The 23,652-nt window shown below is 43.5% G+C and overlaps 1 protein-coding gene across 1 annotated transcript; it reads left to right on the forward strand.

Annotated features, from left to right (window-relative positions):
* Positions 1–621: 621 nt before the first annotated feature.
* Positions 622–22,609, forward strand: IYD (iodotyrosine deiodinase; the record flags this gene model as incomplete). Its single annotated transcript, XM_079716948.1, has 5 exons — positions 622–799; positions 12,696–12,887; positions 15,723–15,882; positions 20,304–20,460; positions 22,260–22,609. 5 exons carry the CDS (start codon positions 622–624, stop codon positions 22,440–22,442), a joined length of 870 nt encoding a protein of 289 aa, XP_079573074.1. The 3' UTR covers positions 22,443–22,609.
* Between the last annotated feature and the right edge of the window lie 1,043 nt (positions 22,610–23,652).

Consider the following 23,652-nt stretch of genomic DNA (forward strand, 5'->3'; position numbering starts at 1 on the left):
CAGAGAAAATCTACAGGAGGAAGAGTAAACACTTTCCACCACTGCTGGTAAGATCTAGTGCATTAACGTGTCTCCTCACATCCTGGCAATTATTGTCTAAGAATATATTGATTGAGCACACAGTTTAAAAAAGTTCACGGACCAGTGCGTTCCCAGAGCCACAACACACCCGAGACACACGGCTGTGATCTTTTCTCTTTTGCAAAGTCCTTGCAGAGTCAGCGAGTTCACTCTGTTCCTTCCCCTGGCCCCCCCTCCTTCCTTCACTCCGTCTCCCGGCATTCCCCACTCCCTTCCCTGTTTGTTTAAATACCGTCTCCCGGCATTCCCCACTCCCTTCCCTGTTTGTTTAAATACCGTCTCCCGGCATTCCCCACTCCCGTCCCTGTTTGTTTAAATACCGTCTCCCGGCATTCCCCACTCCCGTCCCTGTTTGTTTAAATACCGTCTCCCGGCATTCCCCACTCCCGTCCCTGTTTGTTTAAATACCGTCTCCCGGCATTCCCCACTCCCGTCCCTGTTTGTTTAAATACCGTCTCCCGGCATTCCCCACTCCCGTCCCTGTTTGTTTAAATACCGGCCTCGGAAGCATCGGCCCCATTCAGAATCAGCCTCAGCACCATGTTTCTTCTGACTTCAGTCTTGGTAGCAGTTGTCTGCCTTTTGATGGCGTGGATCTTTAAAAATGCTGATGGAGGCACCCAGAGAAGGCAGGGGGAGCCTAGAGCCAGGGTCGAGGCTCGCCCCTGGGTGGACGAAGACTTGAAAGACAGCACTGACGTCCACCAGGTGGAAGAAGGTAAAGACACTGGCCACGTTGCTTGGTTTCCAACTTCTGTATTTTTATGATGAGGGCAAGTGGATGGTGGGGTTTGTGGAGAGGAAGAAACATAGGCAGGTCAGTTTCATCATCAACCTCTGTCATGCAAACAAATCAGTGTGTGACAGAGACATCATTTCTCTCTGGTGGTCAGCTTGTCACCTGCTGGCACCAAGCTCCCTTTATTCCTGGGTCCTCAGTAAAAAGCTGTTGAGGGGGTGACATTTCCCCTGGCTCCAGTCCTCTGAGGCTGCTAAAATCTTTCTGAAGGGGCACATCACAGGCTGGGAGGGGCTGTGGGTTAAGTGGTCAGGTTTTTGTTTGTTTGTTTGTTTTTTGTGGTACGCGGGCCTCTCACTGTTGTGGCCTCTCCCGTTGCGGAGCACAGGCTCCGGACGCGCAGGCTCTGCGGCCATGGCTCAGGGGCCCAGCCGCTCCGCGGCACGTGGGATCCTCCCGGACCAGGGCACGAACCCATGTCCCCTGCATCGGCAGGCGGACTCTCAACCACTGCGCCACCAGGGAAGCCCAAGTGGTCAGGTTTTGATCAAGAACTTTGGAATAAAAAAGGGGCATCTCCCTAGGGGCTCGCTACCCTTCACTGCACCAGCCCTGTGGGTCACAGATAAGAGTGGCTGCTGTCCTCCAATCTGAGTGTCCAATTCAGTAGACAAGGCAATAAACAGGCAAACGATAGAGAGTAAAGCAGAGACCAACTGGGTGGAACTGATTGTAAGGTGTTTTGAGAAGGCTTGGGGGTTTGGTGGGGCAACTAGAAAAAGGCTGAACCAGGTCTGGGGGGTTACTAGGATATGAATACAAACGTTAGGAGGCCAAGAGGAACAGAAGGAGCCTGAGTCTGGAATCCCAGGGAAAGATGTCAAGAAGATGGAAGGACTGTACTGACCAGGGGAGGGGTGAAAATGAAGTGGGGTGTTGAGGGCGGGCTGGGGCATGGTTGACCTGAGAAAGAAGAGGTGATGAAGGAGGCAGGCAGGAAGGGAGACGCTCTGGAGGAGCTTTGAGTAATCTGCGTTTGAGGTTTATCTGAGGTGGTTTTGTGGGATGGATTCAACTTGGAAGAGGCTCAGTGACTCTCAGCTGGGGTAGTAATGCCTCCACCCTCCCTCCCTCCAACAGAGGCCATCTGGAAGTGTGTGTGTGTGTGTGTGTGTGTGTGTGTGTGTGTGTGTTCTAAGTTGTCCTAACCTCGGAATTGGGGGGTGGGGTATAGAGTTGGCACTCAGTCCTGGGAGCCAGCAGTGCTGAATGTACTGCCCAGGAGGATCCAAATCCAGGCAGCCTCCTAGCAGGGCAGCCTCTTACTCTCCCCCACTAACCCCGAATGCCAAGTATGCCAGTTGAGAAGCACTTCCGTCGAATGAGCACGAGACCCACTGTGAAGCTGAGTAAGGATCTGTTCCAGTAATGATGGGCTGGGCCAGTGTGATGCAGAGGAAGGGGTGAATTAGAGGGACGGTCAAGGAAGAACAGTAGGGTCTAGTAATAAATTAGACATCAACAGAGGAAGAAGAGGGCACGATTTGGAGACTGGAGGAATCAGAATAACAACTGTCATAAATGGGTGAGGGAAAGGGATCCGGTTTAAAGGGGAAGCTTTAAATGCAGTGCGGGACGTGTTAGATTTGAAAGGATAGTGACCCATTGAAGCAGAAAGGCAGGGAGGTTTCTAGGTGAGGGATCCAGGCCATAGACACTGACTGGAGAGTCACCAGCATAGGGGTGATGCTTGGAACTTGGAAAACTAATGAATTCACTGGGGGGTATTGCTAGAGAGAAGGCTGAGGTTAGAGCTTGGCGGGGGGCACCTTCAGATAAGACGAACTGCCAGAAGGAATGGACTCAGTAAAGAAGGCGTGGGAAAGGAGCGCCAGGGTAGTAATAACAAGCCCTCACGTAGCGGTATCCAATGTCACTTTTACATATGGTGAATCATTTAGTCTTCATAACAATACAGTGAGGCAGGCACTATGATCATATCCGTATTACAGATAAGGAAACTGAGGCTCAAATCGGCTAAGTCACCTGCCCAAGCAATCAGTGGTAGAGTCAGGACCCAAGCAGGCTGGCTCCAGAGTCCAGGCCTACAGGCAATTCGCTAGGCTGCTTTTCCAAAAGAATGACCCAGAAGAGAGGGGGCAGGAGATGGCCAGCAGGGTTAAACATTCCCTGAGAGATCAGAGGTAGTGTGTATCGAGGAAAGGCCGCTGGATTTAAAGACCCAAGCGTTTGAGGGATACAGAGGGGCTGATAAGGCTGGTGGGGAACCAGGGACCTGGGGCTGGGCCTGAAGGCTGGGAACAGAGAGCAGAGCTGTATGGCCCCGTTCTGCTTCTCCACCTAATGATTCACTTTTAATCCTCTTCCTCTCCGCTCCCTCTTCCTCACACAGAGAAATGAATTGAACACATAGTGGCTGCTCGGCAGCCATGAGCAAATCTTCCCTGAGTGCAGAGTTCACAGTCTCTTGTTGGGATTTCTGTTGTTTACATAAGTGGTACTTACTGAGGTCACACAGGCACACAGGTGGTAGGTAAGGACCAATGTTTAAACTCAGTCTCCTCTGCCACCCAAGTCCCTGCTCTTAACCATTGGGTGGGTGGACACAGTCTAAGAGAGGATGTATAATTGGAGGTATAATTGGAGAAGAGAAGGGATTCCATTACCAAGGAAACATGAGATGGTTTTGATAACAGCAAATAGATACCAGATTCAAACCATTTTGAAAATTAACAATCAGGGACAAAACAGTAAAATAAGTATTGTGGGCCATTCTAGTGTGAGTTAAGGAATATATGGGTACCAATCTAGCCTCCGCCAGCTCTGATTCACAAAGAATTCCTATTCGACATTCATAGATCAAGGAATCAGCCTGTGTGGGGGGACGGTGGCGGGGAAGGGTCGGGGGTACAGAGAAGACATGCGGATTAGAAGTCAGACACAGACTTCCTCTGGGGACCAGTCACACATGGCATCCTGTTAACGCATTTCAGTTCCCTGTTTATCTGTAGCAGAGGTCTGAGGAGGAGAAATGACTGGTATTTAAAGTGGAAACCTCAGATTGTTTCCCTAAAATGAATGGGAAATACTGAACAAAAATTCTCTAGTCAGGGCCAGATTCATGAAAGCTCATGGAACTGGAAATAGGAGAAAAAGATACAGGAAACACATCTTATTAAGATGTGTCCATTTTAGTTAGTGGGGATTTTCTTCACTCAGCTTCACTAGCCATCCAGAAGCTATTATTCTAACTGAAATTTTGATTGTCCCAGTGACCACTAAAAAAGCCTTTGTTAAAATTTTTATCTGGTGTGGGCAACACCTGAGAAGAAAAATGTTCCCTCGGACTTGGGAAAGGACAGATTTTTACATACCCATAGGCAGCTGTTTCGAACCTGTTCATTGGATCAATGACAACACATCTCAATAAAAGCTTAACAAGCCAACCAATCAGAGATGGATTGACTCCAGGACCAGCCCCTCTGAGGGCCAACCAGTCAACAACAGTCTCAGCCAAATAACACTGTTCCTGCAGATGATATCAACCCTCTTACATGCCTGGAAGTCCACCAATGCCTGAACTCCATGCTTCCCAACCAAGTGGTGTGCAAGAGCTAGCCTGTGGGGCTAACGAGAGCCAACTGATAAATGTTCAGGAAATTTGTGGGCCATTTGTTCAATTGCCAATAGCTTGAGGTCAGGCCATCATGGGAGTGTTTACTCTATGAAAATTGGCAAGTGCTATAAACCAGGGCTCTTTTTTCCCTCTTCTCAGAGAGCTGGTTTACCAGCACACCACTGACAAAAGCACTATGTAAGGGCAGCACGCATGACCAGCACAGTTTTCCTTTGCCTTAGGAGGCAAAAAATTCAGCTTCGTCTTTGCATTTCATCATTCTTTGGCACACCTACGTGTGCATACTTCTGCATGGCTAATTTTAAAAGGCTGGTCTACCAGGGCTCCTGTAAGACATTATGGTTCTAGGACAAAGGACAGGTAAATTCAAATTCAGATGAGAGAAGATTAGGGAGAGGAAAGGACTTGAACGGAGATGTTGTTCTTAGGATCAAGTCTGGGTGGGTTCTGCTGGGGAGAGTGAAGCTCAGCACTGAACACTGGGGACACCGGGGACACCACGAGAGGTAAAGGGGCTCAGAAAACAAGTTCTGTCAACTTCACCTGGGATAGCGCTGCCCTCTTCAAGGCCTTTCCATCTGGACATCCGCAGACTCCCCAGCCCCCAACCACCCCTGCTGCTGCTAGTGAGGTGGTGAGTCTATATTGCAGTCAAGGAGTTGAATGGCTGAGAGGTGCACGTAGGAAGCAGGGCGATGACTGAGACAGTGGGAGGCAGGAGTTCCCTGAGCCAGTGTTGAGCCTTGAAGCTGCTCTCATTGCCACCTTCAGAATCTGTCTACTGTGAGAGCCGTGTCACCCTGAGCCTTATTAATACTGGTGCTCAAGCGTCCCCAAAAATTGCAGGGAGGGAACAAGGGTGACATGACACAAATTGGCCTTGTAGTTTCATAGCTGGAAAACATTTGGCCCATTTGCAAAGATTTTGAAGTAGAACTGCAAAAACACAAAAGCAATTCCCGTAGAGATGCAGCCAGAAAAATGCCTCTAAGTTAAACATTAAAGGATAGACGTGGCCTAGAATTACTTGGTCATTAAACCTAATTATGGAGTGATTTAGGATTCCTTGGCATTAAAGCAATGATAAAAGGCGTGTTGGTCTTGGTGTCAATAGCAAACCCCATGTGTGGCAGCACAGGACTTACATTAAAAGCAGACCACAGTAGCATGCATTTATTAGGATACGTGGGCTCCACAGCTTGAATGAGTCCCCCAGAGTTGCTTGGCTGGTCAGGGGTGGAGGCGGGACAGCTGCGGAACAGAGGCTGCTCTCTTTCCTCCGGTGAGGGCTTATGCCTTGGGGGCAGTCAGGAGTTCAAGAGGAAGGAGAGAGCTGTGCCTTTTTTATCGGTACACTGCCCTGAGATCCCTTGGAGCTTCTTTCCCAGCTGGCTCAGCCTGTCCCCTTTCCCCAGGCCAAGTGTAGACTTTTTGCCCTGGGAGAGGCTCCAGGAAGAGCAGCACCCCTGTGCTCTGCTTGGATAGCCCTTCTGGGCAATCCAGCCCAGCGGTGGTTGGGACCATTTGTCTGCTGTGCTCAGAGATAAGGCTGTGCTGATGAAGCTCAGGCAGCGGTCCCTTCATTCCGCTAGAGTAGGAGCGCCTACCCTGGACTTTAGCTGCTGCAGAAACTGCCAAGTCATGCCCCTCCGCTGCCTTTATTTATTTATTTATTTTTACATCTTTATTGGAGTATAATTGCTTTACAACGGTGTGTTAGTTTCTGCTTTATAACAAAGTGAATTAGTTCCCATATCTCTTCATCTGTTCCCATATCTCTTCCCTCTTGCATCTCCCTCCCTCCCGCCCTCCCTATCCCACCCCTCTAGATGGTCACAAAGCACCGAGCTCATCGCCCCGTGCTATGCGGCTGCTTCCCACTATCTATCTACCTTACGTTTGATAGTGTATATATGTCCATGCCACTCTCTCACTTTGTCCCAGCCTACCCTTCCCCCTCCCCATATCCTCAAGTCCATTCTCTAGTAGGTCTGTGTCTTTATTCCTGCCTTACCCCTAGGTTCTTCATGACATTTTTTTAAAATTCCATATATATGTGTGTTAGCATACGGTCGGCTGCCTTTAGTTTACACAGATGCTGAAGGGACCCGAAGTTAAAGAGACCTTGCATGCGTTGGCTCATTTTCCACTTACTGACTGCGGAGGTTGCCGGACTTCATGACAAATGGTGTGGGAGTATCACTGGTGTTGAAGTCTTTGCTGACACATTTGATAAGGGTCGGGGTTGATACCGACGACATCTGGGCTCGGTTCAGAGTGGATTGCTAGGAAGCTGATAGCTGTTAGTTGCCACTCTCCCATCACACCCACTTCCTCAAGCCAGCAGAGACCTGCTGTGTGGCATGGGGAGCACCTGGATGGGAAGAGCTTTTGAAGGGGGGGTGGATACACGTGTGTGTGGCTGAGTCACTTTGCTGTGCACCTGGAACTAGCACAACATTGTTCATTGGCTATACTCCAAAATAAAATAAAAGTTAAAAAAAAATGTATACAGTGTGGGTCCCCACTGCCCCGGCTAGTAAAGCATAAAAAACGAAGTTTCTCAGTACTAGCTGTGAGCTAACCGTGGTCCCTGTTGGTATTGTAGTTGGGTTCTCAGTCTCTTTGAAGTCCCCTTTTCACGAGCGTTCCCTCTTGCCTTCTGGACATTTACTGCAGCCCTCCCTATCCTCAGGGAATACGTTCCAAGACCCCAAGTGGACGCCTGAAACCCTAAGTTTTTTCCTGTACATATGTACCTATGATAAACTTTAATTTAAATCAGACACAGTAAGAGAATATCCAAATTGCCAGCATCACTACTCATGTGCTTTGGGGTCATTATTAAGTAAAATCAGGGTTACTTGAACACAAGCAGAATCCTGACAGACGACAACGACAACCAAGAGGCTACTGCGTGACTAATTGGACAAAGGGATGATTCACGTGGGTGGGGGGATGGAGAAGGACAGGCATGAGATTTCATCTTACTCAGAATGGTGCACAATTTAAAACTTATGAATTGTTTATTTCTTGAATTTCCCGTTTCATATATTCAGAGCACAGCTGGACATGGGACACTGAAACCTGAGAAAGAAAAACCTCTGATAAGGGAGGATTACAGATTACTGTATTGGGAGAAAAACCACTGATTAAGGAGTTAAGAAACCTAGGCTATAGTTCTGGTTCCATGAAGGATTGCTGCGTGGTCAGGAGAAGTTAATTGTGCCCATTCATTCCTATTTCTACTTTTGTCCCACCTTCCCCAGATGGTTCATCTCTCATCCTCTTATCTCATTAAGAAAGTGTCAAGTGTCTTTTCTTTTTTTTTTTTCAGATGTTCTTATATCAATATAACAGTTGTAGTCAGTTGATCTACCCTTGTGGGTGTTTTTGTAATTCGTTTCTATGACCTTCTCATTAAAAAAAAAAAACCCACAAAAAAACCCTTAATTGTGAAATGTAATATGCTTACTAGAAAAGTATATAAAAGATAGATGAATGGCTTAACAAATAATTTTAAAGCAAAAATCTATATAGTTATCACTTAGATCAAGAAATATAAATTTCCAGTACGCCATAAACCCCTATATGTTCCTTCCCAGTAACAACCTCTTCCATACCCTATAGAAGTAACTATTATTTTGAATTTTATGGGAATTACTTCTTTGCTGGTCATTCTATTGGAAAATTACACATAAATTTTTTTTGAGGTCTAGGATACTGTTACTTATTCCAGGGAATATTCACATTTTCACCTACCAGAAGAGCAACATTCTAATACTCTGGGGCAACTTTAATCTGAGGTCAATGCTTACGGTGCCCTGGATCACTCACAGGATATTACCTTAGGCTCTAAGGCACCAGGGCTGGATTACTTACATTTTACTCTTACTATTGTAACATAAATCTTCAGGCCCTGGATGGCCCTGGGGGTTTGACTTTGGTCACCATCCTTTTATCTCAGCTCAGCCTCATGGCGGTTTCTAGGTAATTGGAAAATATTCTCTGGACATTTGAGTGCTGATCTACCTCTGTGGGTACTAACCTTCACTCAGATTTTGACTGTGATGTTCTACAGTCACAGATTAGCTCTTCAGTACTTAGAAGAAAATGTTCTAAATGTATTTTACTAAGGATTTTAGCTTTCTTTACTTTGGAGGTTTGGTGTAAATTATGTAAATTACCATTACTGGAAGTGAAAATCCTTTAGTAAATGTCACAAGAATCAGAATCATAACCAAAACATCAGTTAATCTATGGCATCAAAGTGGATTTGTATCTACTCAAAGAAGGAAGTAACAACTAATTATTTCCTATCACACAGTTGAAGGCATGGGATATACATTATATCAGGCAAATATTCATTGGCTTTTGGGTGGTTGTGAATGATGAAGATATATGATAGCATTATATTCAGTTTTCTAAAGACACAGTTTAGGTAGTACAATAATAATTCAGGTAAGGCATACACATGCACACAAATAAACCTTAATGGTTTAAAACAATCTAAATTTGTTACTTTAATGAAAGTAAGTGCTGGGCATTTTCAGCAATTTTATCAGCGTGGACTCTGATTATCTGTTCTTATCTAAGTAGGAGTTGCCTCCTACTGGTGATATGGCTTCTCTGCAACTGTCCCCATCAGGCTGAAAAATATCAGAGCAGATTTAGGAACGTCTTCAGCCTTTGTGTAAAAGAACCATCTACTCATTAGATTCCACTGATATTTTCAGTGTCTATTTCTTGGGCAGACTTCTTGGTGAAACCCTATTTATGTGATTAAAATTCCCTGAAAAGTCCAACTCACTTCAACTCATTCTGGTTTGATGTACCAAGGTCCACTTTCTGTAGTAGCCTCTTTTTGGTATCTTTTTCCTCTTAGATTCTAGGAGTTGATGAAGTCCAACAACAACCAGAAATCCAAGACTAATTCAAGATAAGCAAGGAGTATATATATAAATAAATAAATAAATAAATAAATAAATATACTCCATTCAAAGCATTCCTATTTCTAACACTTTTTAACTTTTTGAATACAGCATCTTAGAATTTCTTTCTGTTGAAATCTTTGTAGTTCACATTTAAATCTTTGTAGTTCAGATCAAAAGTATTGTCTACTCATGGGTTTGAAAGGAATGAAGAAATACACTATTCAGAGGTAGAGCTTCAGCTTCACCTATTGAATCCTCCATTGCATCTTCATCTTCTGTAAGATCTTGAGCTACAGATAATGGGTTTCCACAGCTCTCTGAACAGGAAGGAAATGGGGGAAACCAGAAGTGGCAGAAGCAGGCAGGTGTAAAGATAAATTTGCTGTAGATAAATTGAACAGATTTTTTTCTTATGGTTAATATTTTTGTATCTTGTTTAAGAAATCCTTCTTCTCTACAGGGTCATGAATATAGTCTCCTATATTCTTTTCTAAAAGCTTCAAAAATTAGTCTTTCATAATTAGAACTGTGGTGAGAACAGGCAATATTCATTAATTTTCAATATCTGATGGAAGAGTTTCAATGTTTCACCACTAACTATGTAGTTGGTTCTGGGTTGTTTTGGTGTTTTTCCCCATAGTTAGACTTTATCAGGTTAAGAAAGTTCCTTTCTACCCCAATTTACTAAGAGATGAATGCCAAATTTTATCAGACACCTTTTCTTCATTACAGTGATTATTAGCTTGTGAATGTAACAAACAACATTGCTTTTCTAATGTTAAGTTAACCTTGCATTCCTGGGGTAATCCCAACTTGGCCGAAGTGTATTGTTTTTTTTTATATATTGTTGAATTCTGTTTACTAATATTTTGGTTAGGATTTTCTGCATCTATATTTATGAGAAAGTTGAGCCTGTAGCTTTTCTTTCTTTTAATGTCCTAGTCAGGCTAGGTAGCAAGTGTGTGCTAGTCTTATAGAATGAGCTGGTGGTGGATGTTTCCTCTATTTCTATTCTTGGGAAGGGTTGGAGAAAATTTAGCAATAATTGTTCTGTGGGTGTTTGGTAGAACTCCCTCATGAAGCCATCCAGGCCTCTTCCTAAGGGAATCTTTTTTTTCCTCTGGCTGATTTTAAGAGTTTATATTTGATTATAAAAGGTGTGGGCTTCTTTTCTGTTATACTGCTTGGGATTTACTGGGCCTCTTGAATCTGTAGATCTGGCATTTTTCATCAGGTTTTCATATCAGATATTCTCTTTCAAATATGGTCTCTGCCACATCCTCTTTCCCATCTCCTGCTGTCACTATCATCACGTATATTAGAACATTCTCACTCTGCTTTATTTTTTCTTGATCGTTCTTTTATGTTTTCTATCTTTTGGTCTTTCCTTGCTCTATTCTAGATATTTTCTTCTGAGTTGTCTTCAGTTCATTAATTCTTTCTTTAGGTATGTCTAACCTGCTATTAAACCCACCCACCAAGTTCTTAATTCTATTATTTTATTTTTCAGTTCTAAAAGTTCTATTTTAAAATATTTTCTATGTCACTTTTCATCTTTTCCTGTACCCTACAGATTTATATACGTTTGTCTTTTTTTCCCCTCTAAACCTACTAATAATAGTTGTTTTATCTTTTGAGTCTGATAATTCCAATATTTGGAGAATTTGGTGTCTGACTCTATTTTTAAAAACCTATTCTGCTGTTTCTTGCTCAAGATATTTTTTTTGTATGTCTGGTTGTCTTTTGTGTGTTGCTGATAATTGTTCTTAAAATTATTTATATGTTGGCATTTGCTTCTGCTGGGTAATGGGGGTATTTTCAGGCAGGACCACACTATTCCAAGTTCAAGTTTGAGGCAGGACCCATCAAAATGTTATAAACTCTTGGGGGCTGATTTATTTATTTATGGCTGTGCCATGCAGCATGAGTGATCTTAGTTCCCTGACCAGGGATGGAACCCATGTCCCCTGCAATGTAATTGCAGTCTTAACCACTGGACCACCAGGAAAGTCCCTGATTTATTTATGATTCTTAGTTTTTCTAAGGATGTAGTCTTGGGGTCCCAGCTTGTTAGACTTCCCATTGTATGTGGGCCTGGGCTTTGATTTCTGTCCCTCTTGATCCCTGAAAATATAAAAATAAAAATTCAAATATATTGGGATTGGCAGATGTTATCAGGGCAAATGCAGCTTCTGTGCTTATTTACCTCCGCAGGATCATATTTTCCCTTCACTTTTGGCCTGGGAATTTCTTACTATGCTGTCAGTAACTCAATGATTTTAAAACGGCTTTATAAAAAATTATTTATTTCAAGATCTTAGTGGTTTTCAGGGGACTTCCCTGGTGGTCCAGTGGTTAAGACTCCTTGTTTCCACTGCAGGGGGCACGAGTTCGGGGAACTAAGATCTGGCCAAAAAAAAAAAAAAAAGAAGGAGATCTTAGTGGTTTTCAGCCAACAGAGATTGTTTCAAATAAGTTAGTTCACCATTAACAGAAATTTACATTTTTCATCTTTATGTACGTAAAAGTTTTCTTTTTCTTGATTTATAACCAGTCTGGGCTTTGAAGGACAGTCAAGATCAGAGTTTAAGGATTCTGTAGACCTATTTTTCTCATTTTTTCTTGATGTTTTTGAGCTCATAACCTTACAGATATTTTGAGAACTTTATTTCCTTCTCCCCAGTGACCACCTTATGACTATAAGGGAGTAAAAATAATTTTCTCTGGCTGAGAACACCACTCCCCCATCATAAAAACAGATTAACAAGAGAAAAACAAACAGAAGTTTGATAACATGTATATCTCTTGTGTACATGGGAGAGACCCAGGAAAACTGAGTAACTCCCCCAAACAGCCTTAGTCACCACCTTAATCCATCTTCAGATAAAGACAGAAGAAAAGCGTTGGGGGCTGGGGAGAGCCAGTTAGGGAAGGTTGTCAGGAAAAGCAGAGCAAACAAGGGTAAGATTGTTACAGAGATTTAAGTCCACATCTTCTCTGTTGACAAGAGTTTCTTGTGATTTAGAATCATCCTCTCTTCCTGGTACAGAGGGGGAAACACTTCCAAATAGAGATTTCCTTTATAAATGTAAATGTCTCTTACAAAAGGGTGACTTCTACTCCGGTTTTCAGAACTTCTCCTGTGTCTGCGTTTCCTAAAAATAGTCAACTCAAAATAATTCTTATGCTAAAGAGACATATTTTGGGGGAGGGGCATATTGCACTCCTCTTCAGGACCAAGAGAGATCCTCTAATTTGCCGTCTTCCTTGTTCTTACTGGCAGACGCTGACGAATGGCAAGTGTCAGAGGAAGAGGTGGAACACATCCCATTCTCCCACACCCGGTATCCTGAGAAGGAAATGCTTAAGAGATCCCAGGAATTTTATGAACTTCTCAATAAGAGACGGTCTGTTAGATTCATAAGTAATGAGCAAGTCCCAGTGGAAGTGATTGATAATGTCATCAAAGCAGCAGGTCTGTAAGTGCACAGTGGGTCTTTGAGAACATCCGCTACAAGTGACAATAGTGGAGCAATGTTGAAGTTCAAACACAGTAATAAAGCCTGGAATGATATGTTTAACTGTAAAGTCTTACCCAGGTGTTGACTGACTGCCAGGCACAAGATGATTTCCACTTTCTACAAACATTTATTTTTTTATTTATTTTTTTTTGCGGTATGCGGGCCTCTCACTGTTGTGGCCTCTCCCGTTGCGGAGCACAGGCTCCGGATGCGCAGGCTCAGCGGCCATGGCTCACGGGCCCAGCCGCTGCGCGGCATGTGGGATCTTCCCGGACCGGGGCACGAACCCGTGTCCCCTGCATCGGCAGGCGGACTCTCAACCACTGCACCACCAGGGAAGCCCTCTACAAACTTTTAACTATTACAAACTTCTCGGGAGCAGATGTGACAACAGTTCAAAACTTCCGAAATTATTCAACATTATAAAATTTTTGAAGAATGAAAATTTCTGAACACATTATTATACATCAGAAAAGAAACATCCTTACTTTCACCTCCCCTTAAAACACACACACACACACACACACACACACTCACTTACTCACATTTATACATTTCTCTTTTGGGAACTGAATTTCTTATATTACACACCATTATGCTCTAGTACTGTATTCTAATGAACTAGCAAAGTTTATTCATGTGAATTTGCAAAGTAATCAAAGCAAGGCAAACATTTTTCCCCCTTTTGCTTTTTATTTATTTATTTATTTGTCTGCTTCGGGTCTTAGTTGCGGCTCGCGGGATCTTCATTGCTGCGTGCAAGATATTTTGTTGCCGCAAGCGGGCTCAGTTGTGGCACCGGGGCTTAGTTGTTGCAGCACGCGGGCTTAGTTGCCCCACAGCATATGGGATCTTAGTTCCCTGACCAGGGATCAAACCCACGTCCCCTGCATTGGAAGGCAGATTCTTAACCACTGGACCACCAGGGAAGTCCCCCAAATGCATTTTCAATGTAAATTAATATATATTCCCAGAGGAATAGATGAGAATTATAGAAAAAGGGAGAGGAGATATGAGAAAGCCCCCTATTTGGGAGTCTCCTCTGATTGGATTCTTATTCCTATATAAATCACATTCAAGTTCATTTGCAGAAATTATTGCATGACTCTTATAAACCCATTGCCCAAATTAAAAGGAAGTAAGAATAAAACAGTTCATTTCAGTTAAGAACACAAATACACTAGATTGGTGAGTCCTTTATCTAACTAATAGAAGTTACTAAATTTCTTCTGTGTATAGATCTGTATCTAAATATGTGGGTGTGTGCATATGACATTCAGAGAGGTCTGGCATAATTGAAAACATTAAGGGGCAATTTATTTCTTGTGTTTGGTGACACCAGTATTTAGTGAACAGACGACGTGTACAAAGTGAACTGGAATCCTTCTGTTCAGAAATTAGGGCTTTGGGCTTCCCTGGTGGCGCAGTGGTTGAGAGTCCGCCTGCCGATGCAGGGGAAACGGGTTCGTGCCCCGGTCTGGGAAGATCCCACATGCCGCGGAGCGGCTGGGCCCGTGAGTCATGGCCGCTGGGCCTGTGCGTCCGGAGCCTGTGCTCCGCAACGGGAGAGGCCACAACAGTGAGAGGCCCACATACCACAAAAAAAAAAAAATAAGAAATTAGGGCTTTATGTTTAGATTTGACTTGCCTTTCACAGTTCACTCATGCCCTCTCTACCACTGGACTGGTGGATGGCAAACTCATCAAGGCTGGCAGGCCTGAGACCCCTCCTGTAGAGTTTATGCCATTGAACTACTCACTAGGAAGAAAGGAATACTTGCTTCTGAAATATACCACCAGTGGGTCACCATGGTCTACTTCTAGAAACAGCCATTTTTAAGACAGAAGGGTGACACCTAGATCAGAAGCTGGGCCAGTTCATGGCTGGAATCTTTTTTTTTTTTTTTAATATTTATTTATTTATTTATTTAGGCTGTGCCAGGTCTTAGTTGTGGCATGTGGGATCTTTAGTTGTGGCATGCGAACTCTTAGTTGCAGCATGCATGTCGGATCTAGTTTCCCTACTAGGGATTGAACCCAGGCCCCGTGCATTGGGAGCACAGGGTCTTACCCACGAGACCACCAGGGAAGTGCTGCTGGCTGGAATCTTAAAGGGAACTTAAGCTCCTTGGGTCCCGTGATGCACTATGAAGCTTTGTCCGAGATACTGGGACTGATCCAAGGGTGGGCTGAGGTTTCCCAAAACCTGTGAGAGCTGGAAGACACTCTGCTGTGTGTCTGAGTGCCCAGGGCCAAGAGTTCTCATGTGTTCACAACAGGGCCACAAACCCCACAGTGCCACACTCAGAACTTTGCTATAGGCACTAAACAATTTATAGTTCAACTGCCTTTTGGAGATGCTTTGAAACCATTTGCCATTTAAATTTTGCCATTTCCATTAAACTTCATGACTTGATCATTTTTCAAGAATATCAAAACAAACAGAATTTTGGAGGATTTTGGCTATCAGAGCTTCCCATCTGTGTTCCCTTAGTGGTCACAGAGTAGTTCCTAGGGATGTTTTCTCTCACATGGTTAGAGAAGCAGTGATAAATTCCGAAAACCTAGGAACTACTGGCTTTGATCTCAGTTAGTTGGTTTGGAGACCCTGACAGAGATGCTGAACAAAACGGGCCTGGCAGCAACATCCCAGAAGTGACCGCCAGGCATTTTGTGTGTCAGGTGATCTAACTTCATTTTGAGCAAATTTGAGTTACATTTATTCTTAATGAACAGACTCAGATTTTTCTTGCAGTTTTAATTTCTGATTTTAATTTAATGGGTGATAGGAACAGCCCCAAGTGGGGCCCACACAGAGCCCTGGACCTTTGTGGTTGTGAAGGACCCAGACGTGAAGCATAAGATTCGAGAGATCATTGAGGAGGAAGAGGAAATAAACTACTTGAAGAGGATGGGACCTCGGTGGGTTTCAGACCTGAAGAAACTGAGGTACGAAAGTGGGTAGAATTAGGCATGTTTGGTTTGGCTTCCTAAAATGAAATAACTATGACTTCAGTTTTCTGGTTTTGTTTTAGGTGTTAAAAAGTTTCATTTTACCTATGGAAGAAATAACGGAAATTAAATCAGGCCTCACCGCTGAATTGCCTTGAGCACACATATTGCGCAGGGGTGAGGGATGCCGACTGGAATCCCATCTGGGTTCACATCTTAGCTCTGGGTTTCCAGTTGCAAGGCCTTAGGCATTTGCTTACTCCCTCTAAGTATACTAGTCTGGTTTCTCCAGAGAAACAGAATCAATGGAGAGAGAGACAGACAGAGAGAGAGAGACAGAGAGAGATAGAGAGAAACATAGAGAGAAAGAGATTTATTATAAGTAATGGGCTTAAGTGATTATGGAGGTTGAGAAGTCCCAAGACCCAGCAGAGTCAGACCCAGCAGAGTCAATGGAATAGTTCCAGTCTGAGTCCAAAGGCCTAGGAACCAGGAAAACCAATGTGTAAGTTGCAGTCCAAGTCTGAGTCCAAAGGCAGGAGAAGACTGATGTCCCAGCTTAAAGACAGTCTGGCAGACGGAGAAAATTCTCCCTTATTCCACCTGTTTTGTTCTATTCAGGGCTTCAGCGGTTTAGATGATGCCCACCTACGTTAAGGAGGGCAATTTGCTTCACTCAGTCTTCCAATTCACGTGTTAATCTCATCCAGAAACATCCTCACAGACACACCCAGAATAATGTTTAACCAGCTATCTGGGTGCCTTGTGGCCCAGTCAAGTTGACACATAAAATCAACCATCACACTTCTGTTTTCTCACCCAAAACGATAATGTTAAAAACTTGGTATCAGGATTAAATAAGATAGAGGCTAAGAGTAGGGCCTTAGAAGCTAGAGTGCTTGGGTTCAAATATAAGGTCTACCACTTATTAACGAATCTGTGCCTCAGTTTCCTCATCCGTAAAATGGGAATAAGTCTAGTATCTACTTCATTATGAAAATTAGATGAATTTGTAAGCACTTAGAACAGTGATGGCACATAGTAAGGGCCATATGAATCTAGTAAATAAATAGGCTATGACCCAAATAATTATTAGTAAATTGTGAAATACTTCTCAGGATCTTGAGTGAAGTAAATTACATTTTCCTATCAATAGTCTTGTACATGACCTCACTCAGCAGGCTTTCATTTTAGTACAGGTTTAGTAAAAATACAAATTTAGTAGAGGTAGAATATTCATTAGGCATTAGTAACTTTGCAGGCTTCCTTATCTCCAGGGAAGAAGCAGACTGGAATTCAGTGTAACTGGCTTTACCGTGAAACTTCAGCGTATTCGGGTAGAGACACGTGCAAGGTTTCATTTTTTTTCTGGAAACTACAACTAACTATGATTGTTAATCCCACTTTTCCCATCGAGGACCAGTCACCCTACACAATATCTAGGATGGATTCCATAATTTCTCAGTCATTTTTGTAGTTAAAACAGTCACTTTCAATTTTTTCAGGCTCAGCCTTGTCATTTTAAGACACTGGTCACAGGGTCCTCTTTACAAATACTGCCCTCCCCACAGAGGCATCTCCTTTCCCTTCTAACCCCTTCTCAGGCTGAGCATGTGGAGGGATGGGGAACAGACCTCTCAGAAGGCCCTGAGGGGAAGCCAGCTCGAGTTCTTGGCACGTAGGATGTAGAGGTACTCATGCCTCTGGCTCTCAGCTCTGGGCCTTTAGCGGCCAGTTCCAGCACCAGCCATCCAATACCCACTGTGACACAAGCCTAAGAAAAGGCAGTGGGATCTCCGTCTTGTGGGGTAAAGTGGGACTTCTTCTCCGGTAGCCAGGGCTGGGTGGTGAGAAGGATGGCCTCTTAGTCCTACTCCTGTCTCACTTATTTGCCCCAAAGGACAATTTTTTTACTGAGATATTTAAACCCTGTTGAAATTGATGTCTATTGGTGTTGTAACTTATGGCTGTGTTCTGGAATAAGTGCAGGATATTAATAATGAATATATAAATCTCATTGCATATTCATGAGAAAAAACGGATGGGTAAAGTCGAATCTCTCTTCTTAGAGAGATGCTGTGCTCTGTGTGTGCAGCACCTACAAAACGCTGCCAGCCCCGTCACTCCCCAAAGAAGGCAGCATCAGTTGGTCTCTTGTCTCTATGCTCAAAGCACCTAATACACACCTTCTGGCATTTACAATAGCCATTACCACATAGTTATTTAATTATTGGCCTACTTTTCTTCTCATTTTATAGGCCATACTTTAGAAATCTTTGTGGTACACCAAGATACTCTTGAGAATCCAATTAACAGTATAGACTTTCTCTGCGGACAATATGCGTGCACACACACACACACAGACAGACAGATATACATACATACATATATATATGTCTCTAGGGTCCAGGGACCTCCAGTTTAAAAAAGTCTTATATTGTAGCACCTAGCACAGTGCTGATGCATAGTAGGTAATTAAATAACTTTGTTAAATTGCATCACAAATGAACATATGTCCTGATAGCCAGTTTGAGTCAACTCTGAAACTCATAGCTGTCATTAAAGGCTTGATGTACAATCTGGTCCAACCTACCCATCAAGCCTTCTTCTTCTGCTGCTGGCGTGAGACCCTTCACCCCAGGTGGAAGGTGCTAATTGTCCTTTCTTAACAGGCCTCGGCACGTTGCTATCTTTTTATTAGCTCTAATATGATGTCATGATACATTCTTGTAAAATTGAACAAACCCAAAATACTAGCTACCAATGTATGCCTAGGCAAAATAAGTACAAAGATTAGTAAAAATTACTAACCTGCCTCTGACTTAGTAAATTGCTTATTCTTCACCTCATATTTAACAATTGTTTTGAATTATTCACTGTAAAATAATACATAGTAATAATAATAATATTAGCTAACACATACATGGTACTATGTACTAGGTACTATTCTAAGCACTTGATCTATTGGACTGATTTTACTGTCACAGTAACCATTTGAGGTGAGTGTACAGTAGTACATTTTACATTTGAGGACACTGAGCTGTGAGAAGGTGAGTGGTTGTCCAACGTGGCAAAGCTAGTTGACTCCAGATTTTTTTTGTAAACTATTAACATTCTCCCGCTTTGTAAAGAGAAAAAGAATTGATACTAGTCAAATGTGAATAAGCTGGTTGAAGTATGGTAAAGTAGCTTTGAGAATGTAATGTATAGAAACTAGCAGTGTACAAGGAACTGTAGAGAATACACATGTGGGTTTAATGTGTTTTAAAACAAGGAAGCATAACTAGGCTAAGAATGAAATGAGTGGTGACTATCTCTTGCTTATTGATGACATAATTTACCCTAAGGAAAAATTCCAATATATAGCATTACATGAGTATCTTTCCTTTGAATATCTGTGCTAGAGTGAAGCTTTTGCCAAAATGTGTGGGCAGGGTAATGAAACAGAGAAAGATATGCTCTTATCTGGAAAATAAAAATGGAAACTCAACATTTATACCTCCTGTGAGTTATCTCCCACTCCCACAAAAGTTTCCTTCCTTTTCTCCATAACTAGGCTAAGAACGTTACCATCTGCCCACCTGGAATTTCGGTTCAAACTCACCATCACCTTCTTCTTCTCCCTTGTGCACTCCTGTGCCAGACCTGTCAGCTCCTGCCTCTACAACTCCCCAAGTTCTCCTGGGCCATTGCCATTGTCTCCTATCTGGTCCCGTTTGAGTTGGTCCTTTGCCCACACCAATCCATCTCTTTCTGAAACAGATCCTATTGTGTGATGCTTCTGCTCAGAAGCTTGTGATAACTTTCCATCACCCGCTGAACAAAGTCCAGGACCCTGCAAAATCTGTATGAAAACTGCCAGCCTCCCAACCTGTGCACCACCACACACACCATCCTCCAGCCTACCAGGCTTCTGAAATTCCCTGTCCGGCCAAGCATTCTCCTTCTGACTCTGCCCTTTGCTCATCTCTTCCCTGGGCTGTCCTTCCCAATGCCCCTTCTCTAGCTGGTCTTCAGTGCCCCGTCTCAAGAGAAACTTTGGAAATATTCTGACGATCTTATTCAAAACTAACATTTTATTTTTGGGCTCCTAAGGCCCTTGTCTTATATTTCTTTAATAACACTTACCAGGTTTTAGTTTGCTAAATTTGGCTTACTGCCCTCTGGGTTATAGGATCTATCTTTGTATCTTTCAGCATTTCACGTGTCTTGCTATATTAGGCCCTTATTAATACCTGTTTACTGACTTTGGATAGAAAAAGGTAAACATGACGTGAACAAAAATCCTACTCTTTTTCAATTTCAACATAAAAGACAAGTAAATATTTCTGTTTTTAATGTATATAAGGTGGTAAACAGGGAACAAAAAAACCATTAAGAGAAAATATTCTTCTGAATATCTTTTTTTTCCCCTTTAGGACCAACTGGATTAAGGAGTACTTGGACACAGCACCTGTTTTGATTCTCATTTTCAAACAAGTACACGGTTTTGCTGCAAATGGCAAGAAAAAGATCCACTACTACAATGAGATCAGTGTTTCCATTGCTTGTGGCATCCTCCTAGCTGCCCTGCAGGTATGTCACCCTCCCACTGGGCCCAAGAGAGAGACTTAATGCTTGGGGGCCAACTGTGGTTTTATTTGCAAATTTCAGCTGAGTTTCTAGTTCAGGGACAGGAATTCCTCAGTAAGGGAACTCTGATGTAAAATCTGCCTCTGGAAACCTGGATTGGTGAGGATGATGTTTCAAACAAGCTGGCATCCTTCCTGGAAATTTACTTATAACATTATTTAAATGTCAAAAAATGGTCGCTGTGTTTGCCTTCATCTGTAACGACATGAAGCTTTAAGGGCTTTAGTAAATACACACGAAGAGCTTCAGAGCCTGAAAGTTCCAGGGCCTGGCTTCTCAGCTGTGTTTCCTGTTGTCTGAGCCAGTGGGATGATTCAATAGCTATAAGGGGAACTCTACCATAGAGCTCCTGTCCTCAGAAGTTGAGTTTACATCGTATTGCATTAGAAAGATGTCCATGTGCTTAAAAAAATTCCATCTACATAATAGCTACAGCCATGCTAAGCATGAAACAGAGCAGGACTGAGGTCTGCCTTTCACATGATTCAAGTCATTCGCTCAACAGATATTTTCTGAGCTCCTTCTATGTGGCAGATCCCAGGAGTCACCAGGAATAGTCACCTCGTGAACTGTATGTTCTGGTGGGGACTGCGGTCCTGGGAGAGGGTGGAGAGTGACAGTAAACATGTGAAATAAATAAAACAAACAGGATTATAAGAGTGAATGAGCCTACTTTCAAGGGACAGTAGAGTCCAAAAAACTATGTGCTTCCTTGTTATCTCAAAGAAAAATGTGTTTGCTGAAAACTTGCAAAATAGTCGTTGTGACATAAAAGAGGAATATGTTTTTAGATGACTTGAAAAACTGTTGTAGAGGAGCTGGCATCCTATTTACCTCCCGACTCTGTAACAGATAAAGGAATTGCTGTGCTACGTCAAGGAATTGCTGTGCTACGTCAGACCGCAGGGCACCATCCCCGTCCTAGATAGGGTTCCCTTCACCTGTGGCTTCTGTGCATTCCAATCAGCAACTTCTCCCACTTTACTGTGGAGTTTGCTGCCCTCTAGCTTTCTGTAAGGCATAAGTCTGAGTGTAGGTCTTGATTTGTGACGGAGGAAGGAATCTTCTGGAAGCCCTTGTCTGGGCAGATTGCACACAGACTGGAGGCATGCTCGACTCCCAAAGGCAGTTCCAGAACCTCCTTCTGGTCCAGGCTTAGCGATGAGCATCTGATGGGAAAAACAGGGGAGGATAGAGAGGGCCAACTGGGAAAGTGTCTTGAAGCTCCACGTGATTTTTATTGGATGTTTATTATTCGAGCGGGCTGGGAAGAGGTTGGTGGAGTATTTCCTCTACCTCTTACATACCCCTTGGCCACTAGGTCCTCCATCACTGGACATAGGTATCTTCAGCTGGGGAGGATGTTCTGCTTCCACGGTTGGTTATATAACCACAGGAACTGCCTTTTGTTTTTCCTTTCCTTTGGTGTAGTTGGATTCCCCAAATTTCTTTCCATGAAATAACCATTCCCATTTCTTAAGCATCAGTGAAAAATGACTGGTATTTTCTTCTCTGAGAAGCTTCCCACTGTTTGGTTAAGAAAAGGTGGGGTCTGGGGAGGTCGAGGAGGGCAGGTAAGATTCAAGACACCATGGCCCAAGCTGGTCGTCTCTTTGCCGCCCAGCTTCAGGGAAATGACGGGACAAGCAAATCTTATAGGGACTGGAACATGCCCAGGCTAGAAGCAGAGCTGGGATTTTGCCTGCTGACTTTAAAACGTTTTCTTTTCTCTCCTGTCATAGAACGCGGGACTGGTGACTGTCACGACCACTCCTCTCAACTGTGGCCCCCGTCTGAGGGTGCTCCTGAAACGCCCTGCAAATGAAAAGCTGCTGATACTGCTCCCTGTGGGCTACCCCAGCAAAGAGGCCACGGTGCCTGACGTCTCACGGAAACCTCTGGATCAGATCATGGTGACTGTGTAGGCAGGACACAGGCAGGGACATGCTGGAAGGTGATGCCCCCCACTCCTTTCTCCTATTCCCTTTGGGAGTACAGTCTGGTCTCTCCCTGGGTGTCCCATCTCCCTTGCACTCCACTCCACAGAGCTGGCCTCTCTGCGTGGGAAGAAACCTTTGCACTTTCTACAGCACTTTGAGTCTGAGAAGCCCTGCTTCCGATAGTGTGATTAGCTGAAACATACAGACTAAGAGATGAATAGGTATATTCTCTTCCATTTCTTATCCACTTTGGAAATGCATTAAATTTTTGCTAAGAACATGCCCTTGGTTTTTAAAGTTTTTTAATTGTTACAGAAAAATCACAGGTGATTTTTTCTTTCACTCTTTAAAAACTCAAAGAGGAAAGAGTCATCAGAAAATTGAATATAGTCCCAAGAAATCAGCTATGTGATGATTTTTAAATTTAAATTTAGACTGATCAAACGGTTTTCTGCCCCCTGCTTTCTGGTGGCTTTCAGGCAAGGATGTACTTTTTTTTTTTTTTTTTTTTTTTGCGGTACGCGGGCCTCTCACTGTTGTGGCCTCTCCCGTTGCGGAGCACAGGCTCCGGACGCGCAGGCTCAGCGGCCATGGCTCACGGGCCCAGCCGCTCTGCGGCATGTGGGATCTTCCCGGACCGGGGCACGAACCCGTGTCCCCTGCATCGGCAGGCGGACTCTCAACTACTGCGCCACCAAGGAAGCTCTCAAGTTGTTTTTAATAGGAAAAAGATACTCTGAGTTCCAATAGCAGAACAATAAACACTTTGGCATCACGATGCAAAGAAATTGAAGTTATATTTATGAACTTCTATTTCTAATGTTTTGAAGCTGTTTGAGCCCATAGAGCTCTTTGCTAGTTTTAGGGCACCCTGCTGAGCAGCTGCGGGTACGGGAGAACCTTGCCCCCAGGTGTGGGGTGGAGAAGGAATCCGGCCACTGGTGGGGGTCTGAGTGCAGTTGTTCAAGTACAGAACCACTTGAGAGGAAAGTGGAAGTCCTATCACATGGGTTAGGGCCCTTGAGCAAAGGGTTGATCTGGTCACCTTCTAATCATGCCACCCAGAAACACAGCCCTGATTTCTCATGGATGCTGAACACACTTGCAAAGGTACAGATTTGGGGGGTGCTCCAGCCAGCTTTCTCTTTGGGGGATGGAATTATTAGTAATTCTTAATCTGGACAGCACAGCATAG

This window comes from Hyperoodon ampullatus, assembly GCF_949752795.1.
Source record: "Hyperoodon ampullatus genome assembly, chromosome: 12".
In the NCBI taxonomy this organism is placed as follows: domain Eukaryota; kingdom Metazoa; phylum Chordata; class Mammalia; order Artiodactyla; family Ziphiidae; genus Hyperoodon; species Hyperoodon ampullatus.